At 45.7% G+C, this 19507-nt stretch overlaps 1 protein-coding gene across 2 annotated transcripts in view; it reads left to right on the top strand.

The window, feature by feature from the left end:
- LOC112238097 (contactin-1a-like) overlaps positions 1 to 19507 on the top strand; it is a 153729-nt gene that overhangs the window by 123050 nt on the left and 11172 nt on the right. For both annotated transcript variants that reach the window (XM_042301774.1, XM_042301775.1), the window contains exons 11-17: positions 1370 to 1487; positions 3151 to 3301; positions 6776 to 6903; positions 8392 to 8564; positions 11009 to 11132; positions 14434 to 14595; positions 18243 to 18392. In XM_042301774.1, the coding sequence (XP_042157708.1) occupies positions 1370 to 1487; positions 3151 to 3301; positions 6776 to 6903; positions 8392 to 8564; positions 11009 to 11132; positions 14434 to 14595; positions 18243 to 18392 (1006 nt within the window). The remainder of the gene's footprint in view (positions 1 to 1369; positions 1488 to 3150; positions 3302 to 6775; positions 6904 to 8391; positions 8565 to 11008; positions 11133 to 14433; positions 14596 to 18242; positions 18393 to 19507) is intronic.

Genomic DNA, 19507 nt, shown 5'->3' with positions numbered 1-19507 from the left:
CATACCCTTTTAACACTGCTGGGCTGAGCTGAACATAGCTGAAAAGAGCTGTGCTGAGCAGAACAGAGCCGAGCAGAGCAGAGTTAGGCTGAGCTGAACAGAGACAAGCAGAGCTGGGCTGAGCTGAACAGAGCCGACCAGAGCAGAATTGGGCTGAGCTGAACAGAGACAAGCAGATTGGGCCGAGCTGAACAGAGACAAGCAAAGTTGGGCTGAGCTGAACAGAGACAAGCAGAGTTGGACTGAGCTGAACAGAGCTGAGCAGAGCTGGACTGAGATGAGCAGAGCTGTGCTGAGCTGGCCTGGTTAAGCACCCACCATAGCTTTTGGAACCATACTGGAAAATACTATATGAAAGCAAAATACTATATGTTGACAAAATACTATATGAAGACAAAATACTATATGTTTACAAAATACTATATGTTTACAAAATACTATATGAAGTGTGGTTCGGGTTAGCCGGCAATAGTGTTCCAGCAACTATGATAAATGCATAACCAGGCCAGCTTGGTTTGGCTCGGCTCGGTTCGGCTCAGTAGTGTGAAAAGCCAGGTCCCTTAGATAGAAAAGCACTACCCTCTCTACCAAGGTCAGCAGCCAGCATCAGGGTGGCACAGTTGTGACAGGGGTACTCTTCAGAGTCTGAATTGTCTGAACACAGGGCACAGTGTTAAGACTCAGGAGAAGGTAGCTCTTGTTGTTTCTCAGAGAATGTCAGAGAAGGAGAGGAGAGGAGAGGAGAGGAGAGGAGAGGAGAGGAGAGGAGAGGAGAGGAGAGGAGAGGAGAGGAGAGGAGAGGAGAGGAGAGGAGAGGAGAGGAGAGGAGAGGAGAGGAGAGGAGAGGAGAGGAGAGGAGAGGAGAGGTACCTCTTGTATTTTCTGAGTGTGCCAGCCCAGAGGTTGCATAACTCACTGCCATAGTAACTGTCACACCAACCCTCCTCCTGAAAGAGACCCAGGAGAGAAGGCAGGCAGGCAGGCAGGCAGGCAGGCAGGCAGGCAGGCAGGCAGGCAGGCAGGCAGGCAGGCAGGCAGGCAGGCAGTGGCAGCACAGAGTGGGAGGGAGGACTTTGATGTCAATGTAACTTGATACTTCATTATGTATTAATGATGTTTTCATCAAGTCAGATAAACCCATTGAAATGCTGAGGGATGCTAGTTAATTACATTGTGAATGCATTTAGTATTCCTACATTTCAAAAGTATTTTGATGTTTTAATTTCAACATTGTCAACATTACACTTATTGTCATTGAGACATCAACATGCCCTATTATAATATGTAGTAATACCAATGAAAAAAATGTTATTGTAATTTTGAAATGCGTATTATAATTGTTTCATATTTATTTATTCCGTTTCCACAGTACGATAAGCATGATCTGAAGTTCAGAGGACTGACGTTTGAGGACTCTGGGATGTACCAGTGTAGAGCGGAGAATCGGCATGGAGTCGTCTATGCTGACGCAGAGCTGCGTGTGATTGGTGAGTTAAATAGTCTGTCTGATTATGCGTGGCTGCGTCCAATGCAGTGTTGCATGTGTTAAAGCCTTCAGACGGATTGTGATTGGCCAAAGATGAAAGGTCCCTACACTAGACTAATTAACTTTGTGTTATACATGTTGAAGAACAATCAAACAAACAACATATTCCAGTAAACTGACAGCTCGCCCTTTTCAGCGGTGACTTGATCCCAAACTGTTTCTAATTATGGTAATGGAGCATGAACCTAAGTAAACACACACTCACACACATACCGTACACTATACATACTATATTGTCTACACTATGTATACAAAAGTATGTGGACCTCCCTTCAAATTAGTGGATTCGGCTATTTCTGCCACACCTGTTGCTGACAGGTGTATAAAATAGCCATGCAATCTCCATAGACAAACATTGGCAATAGAATGGCCTTACTAAAGAGCTCAGTGACTTTCAATGTGGCACCGTCATAGGATGCCACCTTTCCAACAAGTCAGTTCGTCAAGTTTCTGCCCTGCTAGAGCTGGTCAACTGTATTGTGTTGTTATTATGAAGTGGAAACGTCAAGGCGCAACAACGGCTCAGTCGCGAAGGGGTAGGCCACACAAGCTCACAGAACAGGACCGCCGAGTGCTGAAGTGCGTGGCACCTAAAAATCGTCTGTCCTCGGTGCAACACTCACTACCGAGTTCCAAACTGCCTCTGGAAGCAACATCAGCACAATAACTTGTTCGTTGGGAGCTTCATGAAATGGGTTTCCGTGGCCGAGCAGCCTCATACAAGCCTAAGATCACCATGTGCAATGCCAATTGTCGGCTGGAGTGGTGTAAAGCTTGCCGCCATTGGACGCCATTGGTGGAAACGCGTTCTCTGGAGTGATGAATCTGGGTTTGGTGGATGCCAGGAGAACCTGCCCCAATGCATAGTGCCAACTGTAAAGTTTGGTGGAGGATCGGTAATGGTCTGGGGCTGTTTATCATGGTTCAGGCTTGTCCCCTTAGTTCCAGTGAAGGAAATATTAACATTACAGCATACACTGACATTCTAGACAATTCTGTGCTCCCAACTTTGTGGCAACAGTTTGGGGAAGGACCTTTCCTGTTTCAGCATGACAATGTCCCCATGCACAAAGCAAGGTCCATACAGAAATAGTTTGTTGAGATCGATGTGGAAGAACTTGACTGGCCTTCACAAAGCCCTAACCTCAACCCCATCGAAATGGGATGAATTGGACCGCCGTCTGCAAGCCAGGCCTAATCGCCCAACATCAGTCCCCGCAGCAATGTTCCAACATCTAGTAGAAAGCCTTCCCAGAAGAGTGGAGGCTATTATAGCAGCAATGTTCCTACATCTAGTGGAAAGCCTTCCCAGAAGAGTGGAGGCTGTTATAGCAGCAAAAGGGGGACCAACTCCATATTAATGCCCCTGATTTTGGAATGAGATGTTCGACGAGCAGGTGTCCACATACTTTTGGTCATGTAGTGTCCCAACATGCTGTCTAATATATTTTTCAATTAATAAATTATGAATAAATTATATATTTATATATATATATATTTTTTTTTAAATTGTGCCTGCATTTGTTGTTTGCCACATGGCCTTAAATGTGTTTTTCTCAGTCGCCCATGCTCAATATTAATATCCTCTTTCTGACTCTCCCCAGCGTGCTCCCCTACGTTTGAGCATAACCCAGTAAAGAGGAGGATCCTGGGGGCTAAGAACGGCCGTGTGGTCCTAGAGTGTAGACCTAAAGCTGCTCCCAAAGCCTCACTGTCCTGGAGCAAGGGCTCTGAACTCCTCTTCAACTCCAGCAGGTCAGCACCGGGTTGGGATCAGTCTGTGTTAATTTACTGAGGCCCGTTCACTATTCCTGGAGGCCAATGACAACTCCCCTCCTCTGTGCTCAGAACTCCTCTAAATATTTTTTTTGGGGGAAAGGTTTTGTATTTGGTTTTAAGATAATGTGTTGACATTTTGTCTTGATTAGGCTCTAGTAGGAAGGTTTCTATTCGTTTATGAGACACATTTAGGTCATTATAGTGTAGCGTATAATGTCTCTGAGAATCCATTACTTGCGTCTGTGTGTGTGTGTTTGACTTCTCTACTTTAGCTTGGTAATAGGGTAATGGGGATGAATGTTTTTGTCAGTGAGGGCTGTGCTCTGCTTCACACTTCTCCCCGTCAGTAGCTGACATTAAGCCTGGTCTGAAGCTCATCAGACAGGACAGAGAGAGTCTGGCTCTGTAAGCCCCTCCACTCCTCCGTTCCTCAACCACAAAACAAGGATAATCTGCCGTCACTAAGAACCACCACTCAGCCATCTCCCCTTCTCCAACTACCCATATCACTCTCAGCCATCTCCCCCTCTCCAACTACCCATATCACTCTCAGCCATCTCCCCTTCTCCAACTACCCACATCACTCTCAGCCATCTCCTCCTCTCCAACTACCCACATCACTCTCAGCCATCGCCCCTTCTCCAACTACCCACATCACTCTCAGCCATCTCCCTGTGCAACTACCCAAACTACTCTCAGCCATCTTCTCCAACTACCCAAATCACTCTCAGCCATCTCCCTCTCCAACTACCCACATTACTCTCAGCCATCGCCCCTTCTCCAACTACCCACATCACTCTCAGCCATCTCCCCTTCTCCAACTACCCACATTACTCTCAGCCATCGCCCCTTCTCCAACTACCCACATCACTCTCAGCCATCTCCCCTTCTCCAACTACCCACATCACTCTCAGCCATCTCCCCTTCTCCAACTACCCACATCACTCTCAGCCATCTCCCCTTCTCCAACTACCCACATCACTCTCAGCCATCTCCCCTTCTCCAACTACCCAAATCACTCTCAGCCATCTCCCCTTCTCCAACTACCCACATCACTCTCAGCCATCTCCCCTTCTCCAACTACCCACATCACTCTCAGCCATCTCCCCTTCTCCAACTACCCACATCACTCTCAGCCATCTCCCCTTCTCCAACTACCCACATCACTCTCAGCCATCTCCCCTTCTCCAACTACCCAAATCACTCTCAGCCATCTCCCCTTCTCCAACTACCCACATCACTCTCAGCCATCTCCCCTCTCCAACTACCCACATCACTCTCATCCATCTCCCCTCTCCAACTACCCACATCACTCTCATCCATCTCCCCTTCTCCAACTACCCACATCACTCTCAGCCATCTCCCCTTCTCCAACTACCCACATCACTCTCAGCCATCTCCCCTTCTCCAACTACCCACATTACTCTCAGCCATCGCCCCTTCTCCAACTACCCACATCACTCTCAGCCATCTCCCCTTCTCCAACTACCCACATTACTCTCAGCCATCTCCCCCTCTCCAACTACCCACATCACTCTCATCCATCTCCCCTTCTCTAACTACCCACATCACTCTCATCCATCTCCCCTTCTCCAACTACCCACATCACTCTCATCCATCTCCCCTTCTCCAACTACCCACATCACTCTCAGCCATCTCCCCTTCTCCATCTACCCACATCACTCTCAGCCATCTCCCCTTCTCCAACTACCCACATCACTCTCAGCCATCTCCCCTTCTCCAACTACCCACATCACTCTCAGCCATCGCCCCTTCTCCAACTACCCAAATCACTCTCATCCATCTCCCCCTCTCCAACTACCCACATCACTCTCATCCATCTCCCCCTCTCCAACTACCCACATCACTCTCATCCATCTCCCCTTCTCCAACTACCCACATCACTCTCAGCCATCTCCCCTTCTCCAACTACCCACATCAATCTCAGCCATCTCCCCTTCTCCAACTACCCACATCACTCTCAGCCATCTCCCCTTCTCCAACTACCCACATCACTCTCAGCCATCGCCCCTTCTCCAACTACCCAAATCACTCTCAGCCATCTCCCCTTCTCCAACTACCCACATTACTCTCAGCCATCGCCCCTTCTCCAACTACCCACATCACTCTCAGCCATCTCCCCTTCTCCAACTACCCACATTACTCTCAGCCATCTCCCCTCTCCAACTACCCACATCACTCTCAGCCATCTCCCCCTCTGCAACTACCCACATCACCCTCAGCCATCTCCCCCTCTCCAACTACCCACATCACTCTCAGCCATCTCCTCCTCTCCAACTACCCAAATCACTCTCAGCCATCTCCCCTCTCCAACTACCCAAATCACTCTCAGCCATCTCCCTTTTCAAGCTACCCAAATCACTCTCAGCCATCTCCCCCTCTCCAACTACCCACATCACTCTCAGCCATCTCCCCTTCTCCAACTACCCACATCACTCTCAGCCATCTCCCCCTCTCCAACTACCCAAATCACTCTCAGCCATCTCCCACCATAGCTAAAATAACTTTCTGAGAAATGAGAATAGAGAAGAGGAATAAATAAATGCCTCATTCTGTGAGAGATGTCCACATGCAGGAGCTGTCCATTCAGGCTGTTGTGAATAAGTGTGTTGCCATTCAATCATGTCTAATGGGATTTGCTCTCTGTGTGTATTTAGGACACTGACATTATGTTTTGTTACCTTCATCAGGATGTTAATCTGGGAGGATGGTAGTCTAGAGATCATATGTTTTGTTTCCTTCATCAGGATGTTAATCTGGGAGGATGGTAGTCTAGAGATCATATGTTTTGTTTCCCTCATTAGGATGTTAATCTGGGAGGATGGTAGTCTAGAGATCATATGTTTTGTTTCATTCATCAGGATGTTAATCTGGGAGGATGGTAGTCTAGAGATCATATGTTTTGTTTCCCTCATTAGGATGTTAATCTGGGAGGATGGTAGTCTAGAGATCATGTTTTGTTTCCTTCATCAGGATAATAATCTGGGAGGATGGTAGTCTAGAGATCATATGTTTTGTTTCCCTCATTAGGATGTTAATCTGGGAGGATGGTAGTCTAGAGATCATGTGTTTTGTTTCCCTCATCAGGATGTTAATCTGGGAGGATGGTAGTCTAGAGATCATATGTTTTGTTACCTTCATCAGGATGTTAATCTGGGAGGATGGTAGTCTAGAGATCATATGTTTTGTTTCCCTCATTAGGATGTTAATCTGGGAGGATGGTAGTCTAGAGATCATATGTTTTGTTACCTTCATCAGGATGTTAATCTGGGAGGATGGTAGTCTAGAGATCATATGTTTTGTTACCTTCATCAGGATGTTAATCTGGGAGGATGGTAGTCTAGAGATCATATGTTTTGTTACCTTCATCAGGATGTTAATCTGGGAGGATGGTAGTCTAGAGATCAAATGTTTTGTTACCTTCATCAGGATGTTAATCTGGGAGGATGGTAGTCTGGAGATCCTGAATGTGACCAGGGCAGACGAGGGGCGCTATACCTGCTTTGCTGAGAACGACCGGGGCAAGGCCAACAGCACAGGTTTCCTCTCTATCACAGGCAAGCTGCATGCACACACACACACACACGCACACGCACACACAACACACACACAGACACTACAAATCAAATCAAATTGTATTTGTCACATACACATGGTTAGCAGATGTTAATGCGAGTGTAGCGAAATGCACACACACAGACACTACACACACACACGGACACACACAGACACTACACACACACACACACACACACACACGGACACAACACACACAGACCCACCACAGGGTAGCTGCCCTGCTCTTCTCTGAACCAGACTCATAAACTCATTATTCACACATAGAAACACCCATCTGACCTCCAGCCCGTCAGCCTCCTCTGACTGAGTTTATGGACCTCAGGGGACCAGTGATGAGGGTTAAGAGCCTTGCTCAAGGGCACAATGGCAGTAGGTAGCACATGGCATATTGAAGCCAGTAACCCTCTGGCTGCTGGTTCATCTCTGGGATTCAAACTGGGAAACATTGTTACTGAGTCGCCTTGAGGCTAGCGCCACTTCACCATCATCACTACCATCGCTCGCACACAGAACGCCTATCTGACCTTCATCAGTCTTATGAGACTGAGTTATGGAGTCCCAGGGGGCGGGTTCTAGGGGGCAGGGTCTCAGGGGCGGGGCTTTGGGGGCATGGTCTCAGGGGGCAGGGTCTCAGGGGGCTGGGCTTCAGGGGGCTTGGTCTCAGGGGGCTGGGCTTCAGGGGGCGGGGTCCTAGGGAGCCAGTAGTGATACATGCTATCACTCTATTACTCACCCCTCATAGCCAACACCTCAGATGAGATCTGACAAGGTTTTTTTTTATAGGATGTACAATTTTGAACTAAATGAACTGTGGACAGAGCCCCTGTTGTGATCAATACCTTACCCTTCAACCCCCCCTACTGGTCAGATATGATCACTGCCACTGCCCACTGCTCCACCTCTTGTTCACATCAGTGCATTCTTACACAGACTCTCTCACTCATAGGATGTTGGTGGCACCTTAATGACTGGAGTGGAATTAGTGGAATGGTATCAAATACACCAAACACATCAAATACATGGTTTCCAGGTGTTTGATGCCATTCCATTTACTCCGTTCCGGCCATTATTATGAGCCGTTCATCCCTCAGTAGCCTCCACTGTTCTCACGCTATACAAACGACAAATATTTCCCGATGTTTTAGGTCTGAAAGACCAGGCTGGTATTAGTGGAGAATTCTTTATCACGGTACATTAAATGCTGATTTTTGCACATTGTTCTTCTAATCGGGGCAGCAGGGTGGCCTAGTGGTTAGAGCGTTGGACTAGTGACCTGAAGGTTGCAAGTTCAAACCCCTGAGCTGACAAGGTTACAAATCTGTCATTCTACCCCTGAACAGGCAGTTAACCCACTGTTCCTAGGCCGTCATTGAAAATAAGAATTTGTTCTTAACTGACTTGCCTGGTTAAATAATCGGCAAGAACACACGTTGCTGTTAAGGCTGACCAGCCCTTTTTCTCACCAGAGGCCACTAAGATCACCTTGGCTCCGTCCAACGCGGACGTGACGGCTGGCGAGAGCGCCAGCATGCAGTGTGCCGCATCACATGACTCAACGCTGGACATCACGTTCGTCTGGACCATGGACGGCCGCTCCATCGACTTCGACCGGGACGGGTCCCACTACGAACGCAACCCGGTAAGAGATTAAAAAAACAGGCCAGAAATCTTAGTGTTGACGGTTCAAATCCTGGGTATGGCTGAAATATTCCTTTGGTGTAATGCTGTACTACTTATAATACCACTATAACTCCCTGATACCCATTTAGCGTCAGTTACTAAAAGACCCATGGACTGCTGACGCCCTGTATACTATATCAGTTTAACTGCAGTTTCCTTTCTCGTACATTATGAATAACGTGACCCACTCTCTGCCAGAACAGTCTCAGCATTAACCAGCAGACAGCATTCAACATCTGTCATTCCACAGACTGGAGGCATGCACCACTCTCTATAACGGTTCTGATTGATGACCTTGCATAGCTGTGTACAAAGCTTATTATCCCCTCTCATAAAATTGCCACGTTCTCCAGTTGATGTTATTTATGTAGCATCAGAAGAGTAGAACTCATTAGAGTAAGTGAGTTAATATAATGCTTCTATTATAATCTCAATGGGAGAATTTCATACCTGGGAAAATAATGGCTGTCATTGTAAATAAGAATGAGTTCCTTACTGACTTAAAGCTGGAATCCGTAGTGCTGAAATGCTGAAACTGCCACGTCTGTTTGGGATATTGCAACAACAAAGAACTTGACGCAAATAACCAACACACTTTTCTCCCTTAGACATCATTTCACGAGCGATAGAACACTGGAATATGTACTGCAACTATTTTTACCACACCGCTCTCCACCGTTTTGTCAACAAAACAAAGGCTCTGAGGTGAACAGGGCTGCTATTTCCCCTAATGCGGATTCCATATTTAAATAAAGGTTCAATTAAGTAAATATATGCATTATTTTGTATTTTTCTATTGGAGGTAGAGTTAGTTAGCGCTAGTCGGCTATACATGCTCCAAAACACTGGTATTTTTTCATCTATATCTTGTCTCCATCTTCTTTTCCAATAGTGAGCCAACATGTTTTCAGCACTTTTATTTACATGACTGATCAAAACTTGTTTTCTCATGCTCTCTCTTCTCTCTCTGCAGCTGACATACAGTATAGTGAGCAATATGTTTGGAACATCAAATCTGAATAAAATTGTAGTATTGAATTGCAATACATATTTCATTGTGAGAATCGCAATACATATTGGCATCTAAGTGACAGTGATAATATTGAATCGTGAGGACCATGACAATTCCCTAGCACTAACAAACAGCGAAAGGCTACTGCAGATATTCTGCAGGCTACTGTTGTCAAATATTCTGTCTATGAATTCTTCCCATTGATAATACTACAGATCCTCTATGTTATATTCTTCAAACGAAGGGCAGGAGGGTTGACGGCCCCACGGTAAAGGCTCCCTGTAGTTCTCCTGATCTGGATGTTCAGATCGCTGTATTCCTCCTATATGTAGTACCATGAGTCTGGCAAACAAGACTATATCCCTCAGGACTCAGGAAGTTGCAGTCTTGGTATAGTAGCTCCCATGCTAGTCCTCAGGACTCAGGAAGTTGCAGTCTTGGTATAGTAGCTCCCATGCTTCTCCTCAGGACTCAGGAAGTTGCAGTCTTGGTATAGTAGCTCCCACGCTAGCCCTCAGGACTCAGGAAGCTGCAGTCTTGGTATAGTAGCTCCCATGGTAGTCCTCAAGACTCAGGAAGCTGCAGTCTTGGCATAGTAGCTCCCATGCTAGCCCTCAGGACTCAGGAAGTTGCAGTCTTGGTATAGTAGCTCCCATGCTAGCCCTCAGGACTCAGGAAGCTGCCGTCTTGGTATAGTAGCTCCCATGCTAGCCCTCAGGACTCAGGAAGTTGCAGTCTTGGTATAGTAGCTCCCATGCTAGCCCTCAGGACTCAGGAAGTTGCAGTCTTGGTATAGTAGCTCCCATGCTAGCCCTCAGGACTCAGGAAGTTGCAGTCTTGGTATAGTAGCTCCCATGCTAGCCCTCAGGACTCAGGAAGTTGCAGTCTTGGTATAGTAGCTCCCATGCTAGCCCTCAGGACTCGGGAAGTTGCAGTCTTGGTATAGTAGCTCCCATGCTAGCCCTCAGGACTCAGGAAGCTGCAGTCTTGGTATAGTAGCTCCCATGCTAGCCCTCAGGACTCAGGAAGTTGCAGTCTTGGTATAGTAGCTCCCACGCTAGCGGGCTAATTAAAAGTGCAGGGGGCACAGCTGTCATAGCAGGAGTTCATGCTACTGTTTCCAATGGCCATAGTGTTACTATTATCAAAAACCTATAGATTGTACCAATAGACCGTGTGACACCGTGCTACACTTACAATAACATCTGCTAACCATGTGTATGTGACCTATAAAATGGGATTTGATTTGACATAAAGAGTGTTGTGGAAGAGTAGGTGTTTGCAACAATTCATTTAAATTCAGTCAATTCATGAAGTAAAATGAAATACAAACCTTGGCTTGCACTAACTGAAATGGTTGTACTAATTGAAGATTGTACTGTCCTGTTCAGAATGGTGGGTCCAGTGGAGAGCTGATCATCAAGAACACCCAGCTGAATCACTCTGGACGTTACACCTGCACCGCCCAGACCCCCGTAGACAACGTCTCCGCATCCGCTGACCTGGTCGTCAGAGGTACGTCACACGCACACACACACGCACACACACACACACACACACACACACACACACACACACACACACACACACACACACACACACACACACACACACACACACGCGCCCACACACACACACACACACACACACCCACACACACACACACACACACGCACCCACACACACACACACAGACACACACACACACACACAGACAGACAGCGCCCACACACACACACACACACACACACACAGACAGACGCGCACACACACACACACACACAGACAGACGCGCCCACACACACACACACACACACAGACAGACGCGCACACACACACACACAGACGCGCACGCACACACACACACACACAGACCCACGCGCACGCACGCACACACACACACACACACATACATACACACATACACAACTAGAGTTGGGTGGGAGGTGGGTGAGGGCTAGACAGAGAGTAGGAGATGATTGATGCACATTTTCACACTCTCAGTCCACCCTGTGTTTTGTCTCATTTCTGCTCCATATAGTGGTTTATTAATCAGACATCTCATTTCTGCTTCGTCGTCTATTGGTTTATTAATCAGACATCTCATTTCTGCTTCGTCTATTGGTTTATTAATCAGACATCTAATTTCTGCTTCGTCTATTGGTTTATTAATCAGACATCTCATTTCTGCTTCCCATATTAAGGTAAGATGAGCTGCCCTCTGAAGGACACAGCAGCACCTTCAAACTAAACTCTTACTAAACTCTCACAGAGGGGGTGTCATAAAATAGCCTGCAAAAATGGTATTTTTACTACTTTATTGGGCACAAATAATTGTATGAAGTGTGTGTGTGTGTGTGCATGCGTGTGGGTGTGTGGGTGTAAGGGGTTATAAGTCTATCCAGAGTAACCAGACCGTGGCTGCTTTACTGGCTGATCTGTCAGCTCCGTGGCTCCGTCACAGTGGTGGAAATTCCACTGTAGGAGTAAATGTCTTCTGTCCTGGAGCCTGGTCAACCACTGAGGAGGAGGCACATGTTACAGTCTCACATCATGGCATTTTTAAACACACTGCTGTAGATATCTGAAAAAGGTCTCCCGGAAAGGTTTTTTATGTCGCCTCCTCAAAGAGCTTGAGAGTGTAATTCTCCGGTGTTTGTGTTCTTTGGTAGCCAGAGAACTGTCTCTTTTTAGTCATTTCGGTTTGGCATTCTATGTCCCTTGAAGCTAACATGTGTGAACTAAACTCCTACAGTACGTTTCCAAGGTGATGTCTGTCATACTGTACTCCGTAATGCCGCCATGATGATTCATGTTTTCACCTCCACTATACCTGCTGAGTGAAGCCTTGTCTTACAGCCCCTACACTACTTCCATAGACTCCTAAATATAACCTTTCTCTCAGTGGAAAAGGTCTCTTCAGAATGAGGCTAAGAGCTCTAGCAGAGAAAGCAGTGATCCGGGCTGTGTCCCAAATGGCACCCTATTCCCTATATAGTGCACTACCTTTGACCAGAGTCCTGGTTAAAAGTAGTGCACTATAAAGGGAATAGGGTCCCATTTGGAACATAGAGTCTGTATGCGGTGATCCTCATCGTGCCCTCGTGGTGGTTCTTTTGAAGCAGGGGCTGACAGATGGGCAGGTAAATGGGCTCAGGCTACGCCGACGATCCCAGAGTACAGTCAAATCAAAACAAGACAGAGACCCTGGCTTGCTTAAATGGAGTGTCAACACACAGACAGGAAGGAGATGAAAGATGACCATTTATCAATTCTGACAACCAGGAAGTAGATTTAGATTACACCAGAGAAACAGCTCACAGCACCTGTATTTTACTACCACCATCTCATTATTATTATCTTATTATAGCTCTATGATAATAATACGAGCTGTATCTGAATATGTCTGCGTATTACAGCAACATATTGTTGTCTTTCAATGGGGGAAAAACAGAAAAACGCAGTGGCTTAGAATTTTGTATTTGACTGTTATATTATACTTTTCTCCCATTTGGCATTCATAATAAACTAGTCTGTCTCTGGAGCTTGTCCCACTGCACAGACCCTGGCCTACACCGAGACGGATTCAGAGCTTGCTCTATTCACCAGTCCGCTTCCACACAACAATACAAAAAGCATGAAAATTGACTCATTTGTGTGAAAGATGTCACTAATATGTTCCAGTAAAACAACTCCGGGCTTCTTCACACACACACACACACACACACACACACACACACACACACACACACACACACACACACACACACACACACACACACACACACACACATATCTCTCGTTCTCTGGCAGTCTACAGTCTAATCACCTTAGTTCTCTGGGTGGATTCTGTGGCAAACATGAAAGAGCAAATCCTGCTTGATTTCTGGGGCCGTCTGAGGCTAAAGCTGTGGGTTGAGAGAGAAGGAGATTGTCAGAGGGAGTGACTCACCCCAACAGTCTGGGTTTTCTATTAGACAGTCTGTCTAGTCCTCTCTCTCTCCTCCAGGAAGGGCAAAACTACCAAGAAAAACAGTAGATTAAAAATCTCTCTCCCTGGCTTTTAGGCTTGGTTGATATGTCAATACCCTAAGTAATGTGTTAATCCACCAATCTAAGACTGAATGATCTGGTAAAAGTGTAACTTCAGTGGAAATGCCTGGTTTTGTTGTGCTGTTTTACAGCCTGGTTTTGCTGTGCTGTTTTTGATGTGCTGTTTTACAGCCTGGTTTTGATGTGCTGTTTTACAGCCTGGTTTTGATGTGCTGTTTTTGATTTACTGTTTTACAGCCTGGTTTTGATGTGCTGTTTTACAGCCTGGTTTTGATGTGCTGTTTTACAGCCTGGTTTTGATGTGCTGTTTTTGATGTGCTGTTTTACAGCCTGGTTTTGATGTGCTGTTTTACAGCCTGGTTTTGATGTGCTGTTTTACAGCCTGGTTTTGATGTGCTGTTTTTGATGTGCTGCTTTACAGCCTGGTTTTGATGTGCTGTCTTTGATGTGCTGTTTTACAGCCTGGTTTTGAAGTGCTGTTATTATGCATCAAACAGATTCATTATTGTAGTCTTAACAGGCAAGACATCTTGCCAAGTCTTTTTCCACGAGCAGGATATTGAAACATTGGTTAATCTTGTTGGTTTTGTTTTGGATTATGCGACGTGTGTATGCCTATTTGCTGTGTATTTTTGTAACAATTATCACCCATCACTCTCAACCCCCTCCTCCCCCTCCGTTCCCCCTCCGCTCCCCCTTTTCCCCTCGTTCCCCCTCCGTTCCCCCTCCTCCCACCTCCGTTCCCCCTCTCCCCCCCTCCCAGGTCCCCCTGGGCCTCCAGGTGGGGTACGTGTGGAGGAGATCAGGAACAAGAGTGTCCGTCTGATCTGGAGCAGTGGAGCAGACAACCACAGCCCCATCTCTAAATACACCGTCCAATGCCGGGACTGGTTCTCTCAGGAAGACTGGAGAGATGCCACCACATGTGAGTTAAATAAATACCACCATCCATATTGTAGACTGGTCAAATAAATACCCTAAATGTGTAGGTCTGATCTTGCAGTATGTGCCGCCCCTTTAAGAAACCATACCAGTGTCTCCTCTCCAAGCTTTTCTGTCTGTCCAACAAAATACATCAAATAAACCCCATGAACACCAACGACTGGTCATAAACCGGAGCGTGGAACAGCAGTGCCAGCTCTGACTAAGAGCTAGGTACATAGATAGACACATGGTGAATCTCCAAAAGAAGCAAACCGTGCAGAGACTGAAACCACACATCAGTTCCTCACAGGCACCAAGTCCTAGGTCAGCTTTTACACAGAATGCAAAACAAAGTTCTGTGCGTTAGTCTTTAGGCGCTGTACTGTAGCACCGATGTAATCCAACTTGTATGAAAAAGACGTCCACGTGCTGGCAGCGTTTTAACACACAATGTTATGCTGATTTCTCTGATACTTCTCTGAGGTGATACTATGGGTTTCTGTGTAGTGCATTTCCTTACAATCTGCACACAATAACCCATAATTCAAAGCAATTCAACGTTTTTTAAGCATTTTTGGTAATGTTAGTCTCCCAGTCCCTGCCACTGATAAACATCCCCACAGCATGTTGCTGCCACCACCATGCTTTACCGTAGGTATGGTCCCAGGTTTCCTCCAGACGTGACGCTTGACAGTCACTTTAGGAAGAGTCTTGGTGGTTCCAATCTTCTTCTATTTAAGAATGATGGAGGCCACTGTGTTCTTGGGGACCTTCAATGCTGCAGAAATATTTTGGTACCCTTCCCCAGATCTGTACCTCGACACAATCCTGTCTCGGAGCTCTACGGACAACTCCTTCAATCTAATGGCTTGGTTTTTGATCCGATATGCATTGCCCACTGTGGGACCTTATATAGGCAGGTGTGTGCCTTTCCAAATAATGTCCAATCAATTGAATTTACCACAGGTGGACTCCAATCAAGTTGTAGAAACAAGAACGATCAATGGAAACAGTGTAGACTTTACCGTGAAATGCTTACTTACAAGCCCTTAACCAACAGTGCAGTTCAAGAAGAATGTAAATTGTCAATGTAAATTGTCCGGTGGTGATTTTTATGAGTTGTTCAGCAGTCTAATGGCTTAGGGGTAGAAGCTGTTGAGGAGCCTTTTGGTCCTAGACTTGACGCTCCGGTACCGCTTGCCGTGCGGTAGCAGAGAAAACAGTTCATAACTTGGGTGACTGGAGTCTCTGAAAATGTTATGGGCTTTCCTCTGACACCGCCTATTATATAGGTCCTGGATGGCAGGAAGCTTGGCCCGAGTGATGTACTGGGCCGTTCGCACTACCCTGACGGTCAGATGCCGAGCAGTTTCCATACCAGGCGGTGATGCAACCGGTCAGGATGCTCTCGATGGTGCAGCTGTAGAACCTTTTGAGATTCTGGGGGCCCATCAGGAAGTCCAGGATCCAGTTGCAGAGGGATTTGTTTAGTCCCAGGGTCCTTGGCTTAGTGATGAGCTTTGAGGGCACTATGGTGTGGAACGCTGAGCTGTAGTCAATGAATAGCATTCTCACATAGGTGTTCCTTTTGTCAAGGTGGGAAAGGGCAGTGTGGAGTGAGATTGAGATTGCGTCATCTGTGGATCCGTTGGGGCGGTATGCGAATTGGAGTGGGTCTAGGGTGTCCAGGAGGATGCTGTTGATGTGAGCCATGACCAGCCTTTCAAAGCACTTCATGGCTACCGACGTGAGTGCCACGGGGCAGTAATCATTTAGGCAGGTCGCCTTCGCTTCCTTGGACACAGGGACTATGGTGGTCTGCTTGAAACATGTAGGTAGTACATACTTGGTCAGGGAGAGGTTGAAAATGTCAGTGAAGACACTTGACAGTTGGTCCGCGCATGCTTTGAGTACACGTCCTGGTAATCCGTCTGGCCCAGCAGCTTTGTGAATGTTGACCTGTTTAAAGGTTTTGTTCACATCGGCTACCAATGGTGCTCTCGTGCATGCTTCAGTGTTGCTTGCCTCGAAGCGAGCATAAAAGGCATTTAGCATAAAAGGCATTTACCTCTTCTGGTAGGCTCGCGTCACTGGGCAGCTCACGTCTGGGTTTCCCTTTGTTGTCTGTAATAGTTTTCAAGCCTCGCCACATCCAACGAGCGTCAGAGCCGGTATGGTATGATTCAATCTTAATCCTGTATTAACACTTTGCTTATTTGATGGTTCGTCTGAGGGCATAGCAGGATTTTTTATAATCGTCCGGATTAATCTCCCGCTCCATGAAATCGACAGCTCTAGCCTTTAGCTTGATGTGGATGTTGCCTGTAATGCATAACTTCTGGTTGGGATATGTACGTACAGTCAATGTGGGGACGACGTCATCGATGCACTTATTGATGAAGCCGATGACTGAGGTGGTATATTCCTCAACGCCATTGGATGAATCCCGGAACATTTTCCAGTCTGTGCTAGCAAAACAGTCCTGTGGTGTAGCATCCGTGTCATCTGACCACTTCCGTATTGAGCTAATCACTGGTACTTCCTGCTTTAGTTTTTGCTTGTAAGCAGGAATCAGGAGGACAGAATTGTGATCAGATTTGCTGAATGGATGGCGGGGGAGAGCTTTGTATGCATCTCTGTGTGTGGAGTAAAGGTGGTCTAGGATTTTCTTTTCCCTTGTTGCACATGTCCCCGGCAACTAGGAGCGCCGCTTCTGGGTTGGCATTTTCTTCTTTGCTTATGGCTTTATAGAGTTGTTTGAGAGCGGTCGATGATACATGAGATCTCTCTTGGTAGATAGTGTCGTCTACAGCTTATCATAAGGTACTCTACCTCAGGCGAGCTATACCACGAGACTTCTTTAATATTAGACATCGCGCACCAGCTGTTATTGACAAAAAGACACCCCCCCCCACCCCTCGTCTTACCAGAGGTAGCGTCTTCCTTCTGCCGGTGCATGGAAAATCCCGCCAGCTCTATATTGTCTGTTTCTCTGTTCAGCCACGTCTCGGTGAAACATAAGATGTTAGTTTTGATAGGATAATCTTAATAGTAGGTCATCAATTTTATTTTCTAACGATTGCACATTAGCAAGAAGCCTCCGGCTTCTCAGAAGGATCCCCGATCTGCGTCCCCTTTTCCACCATATTTTCTTCACGCAAAATGCGTGGATCTGGGCCTGTTCCAGTGACAGCAGGATATCCTTCTCGTCGGACTCGTTAAAGGAAAACGTTTCTTCCAGTCCGCGGTGAGTAATCGCTTTTCCAGAAGTTATTTTCGGTCATAGGAGATGGTAGCAGCAGCATCATGTACACAATAAGTAAAAAAAGAAGTTACACAAAACGCAAAAAAATAACAAAATTGCTCAGTTGGTTGGGAGAATGTAAAACGTCAGCCATGTTCTTCGGCGCCATCTTTAAGTCTCATAGCAAAGGGTATGAATACTTATGTAAATAAGGTATATAAATAAGGTATTTTCAAAACATTTGCAAAAATTACTTAACCTGTTTTTACTCTGTCATTATGGGGTATTATATGTAGATTGATGAGGATTTAAAAAAAAAAAATCTATTTCAGAATAAGGCTGTAACTTAACAAAATGTGGAAAAAGGCAAGAGGTCTGAATGCACTGTATCTCTGTCTTTGTAGCCCCTCCGGATGTGGAAGGCAATGCAGAGACAGCCACAGTGGTGGACCTGTTTCCCTGGACAGAGTATGAGTTTAGGGTGATAGCCACCAACACCCTGGGGACAGGAGACCCCAGCAGCCCCTCTCCCAAAGTCACCACGTTGGAGGCTGGTAAGGGTAACGGAGCTGCTGCTGAACCATCATGGCATCCTGAAGTCTTCGCTACCCCAGCTAATGCCTAGGCTATAGCTCAGCAGACTAACACAGGAGATATGGTTTTTAGTTTAACATTTGAAAATGTAGGCCTAAAGTAACAATTCTAAAAACAATAATATTTGCTTGAACACATCTTACTAAACCAGTGGTTGAAAATGTACCCAATTGTCATACTTGAGTAAAAGTAAAGATACCTTAATTAATAGAAAATGACTCAAGTAAAAGTGAAAGTCACCCAGTAAAATCCTACTTGAGTAAAAGTCTAAAAGTATTTAGTTTTAAATATACTTAAGTATCAAAAGTAAATGTAAAATATAAATCATTTCTAATTCCTTATAATAAGCAAACCAGACAAAAAACTGCTTCAGTAGTACTTTCAAGTATTTTTATTTAAGTACTTTACACCACTCTACTAAACCATGACAGATGTGATGACAGAACACATCTTACTAAACCATGACAGATGTGATGACAGAACACATCTTACTAAACCATGACAGATGAGATGACAGAACACATCTTACTAAACCATGACAGATGAGATGACAGAACACATCTTACTAAACCATGACAGATGAGATGACAGAACACATCTTACTAAACCATGACAGATGTGATGACAGAACACATCTTACTAAACCATGACAGATGTGATGACAGAACACATCTTACTAAACCATGACAGATGAGATGACAGAACACATCTTACTAAACCATGACAGATGTGATGACAGAACACATCTTACTAAACCATGACAGATGTGATGACAGAACACATCTTACTAAACCATGACAGATGTGATGACGGAACACATCTTACTAAACCATGACAGATGTGATGACAGAACACATCTTACTAAACCATGACAGATGTGATGACAGAACACATCTTACTAAACCATGACAGAACACATCTTACTAAACCATGGCAGATGAGATGACAGAATACATCTTACTAAACCATGACAGATGAGATGACAGAACACATCTTACTAAACCATGACAGATGAGATAGCAGAATACATCTTACTAAACCATGACAGATGAGATGACAGAACACATCTTACTAA

Source organism: Oncorhynchus tshawytscha, linkage group LG19 (assembly GCF_018296145.1).
Source record: "Oncorhynchus tshawytscha isolate Ot180627B linkage group LG19, Otsh_v2.0, whole genome shotgun sequence".
Classification (NCBI taxonomy): Eukaryota; Metazoa; Chordata; class Actinopteri; order Salmoniformes; family Salmonidae; genus Oncorhynchus; species Oncorhynchus tshawytscha.
Note: the sequence above shows the minus strand (reverse complement) of the source record. Positions and strands in the feature narration are given on the sequence as shown.